The 1,416-nt window shown below is 42.5% G+C and overlaps 1 protein-coding gene across 1 annotated transcript; it reads left to right on the forward strand.

The window, feature by feature from the left end:
• Window positions 1-4: 4 nt before the first annotated feature.
• On the forward strand, window positions 5-1,411 carry LOC111384296 (pentatricopeptide repeat-containing protein At4g22760; the record flags this gene model as incomplete). Its single annotated transcript, XM_023008561.1, has 1 exon — window positions 5-1,411. A coding segment is annotated over one exon (1,407 nt), but the record flags the coding sequence as incomplete, so codon positions are not given.
• Window positions 1,412-1,416: the final 5 nt, after the last annotated feature.

Genomic DNA, 1,416 nt, shown 5'->3' on the forward strand with positions numbered 1-1,416 from the left:
TGGTCGAATTCTTGTCTCTGCAAACCATTATTCACGAAAGACGACTGAATATGTAAAATTAATAATCCATCGTATGCAAAACCCGGATGTTTTTTCCATGGCATGCACCATTCGGTTTCTTTCTCAACATGGTCAATTTCAAGAAGCTGTTGCTATGTATTTGCATTTACATAGTTCAGGACTTTTTCCGAACACGTTTGCTATATCATCCGCACTGAAGGCTTGTGCTAGGATTTTATGTAATGTAGGAGTTATGATTCATGGTCAAGCACACAAGTTCGGTTTATGTAACGTTGTTTATGTTCAGACAGCTCTTGTGGACTTCTATTCGAAAATGGGTCATATGGACACTGCACGTCGGGTGTTTGATGAAATTCATGGGAAGAATGTTGTCTCTTGGAATTCAATGTTAGCGGGGTATGTGAAATCGGGAGATTTAGCAATGGCTCAGAGCGTGTTTGACGAAATGCCGGAGAAGGATGTGATATCTTGGAATTCAATGGTTTCTGGTTATGCGATGACCAGGAACATGGAGCAGGGATATGCATTGTTTCGACAGATGCCAGAGAGGAATTCTGCTTCCTGGAATGCTATGATCTGTGGGTACATAGATTGCGGGAAGATAGAATTAGCACGCAGCTTTTTTGATGCGATGCCCCAGAAGAACAACGTTTCTTATATCACAATGATTTCCGGGTACTCAAAATGTGGGCGTGTAGAGCCTGCAGAAGAGCTATTTGGTCAGATGGGAGAGAAAGATCAGTTTTTGTACAACGCCATGATAGCGTGTTATGCACAGAATAGCAGGGCAAAAGAGGCCCTTCAGCTTTTCAATGAAATGCTTAAGCCAGATGTCAATATTCAGCCAGACAAAATGACATTGGCTAGCGCTATTTCTGCTTGCTCCCAGCTGGGAGATTTAAAATTCGGGACTTGGATCGAGTCATTAAGGAAGAAAATGGGAATCGTAATGGATGATCATTTGGCTACCTCTTTCATGGACCTGTATGTGAAATGTGGAAGCATTGATAAAGCTTATAAGCTGTTTCATGGCCTGCGAAAGAAGGATTTAGTTGCTTATACTGCAATGATTTTGGGATGTGGTATCAATGGCATGGCAGAGGATGCCATCAAGCTGTTCGAGGAGATGATGGATTCTGAGATCAACCCAAACTTGGTTACTTTCACGGGAATATTAACTGCCTATAATCACGTAGGTTTGGTTGAAGAAGGCTATCACTGCTTTACGTCCATGAAAAAGTATGGACTCATTGCATCAGTCGATCATTATGCTATCGTGGTTGACCTTTTGGGTCGAGCTGGACGATTAGAAGAAGCCCACGAGTTGATTAAGAGCATGCCAATGCAGCCTCATGCTGGTGTTTGGGGTGCATTGCTTCTTGCTTGCAGTATGCA

This window comes from Olea europaea, unplaced genomic scaffold (genome assembly GCF_002742605.1).
Source record: "Olea europaea var. sylvestris unplaced genomic scaffold, O_europaea_v1 scaffold28910, whole genome shotgun sequence".
Taxonomy (NCBI): Eukaryota; Viridiplantae; Streptophyta; class Magnoliopsida; order Lamiales; family Oleaceae; genus Olea; species Olea europaea.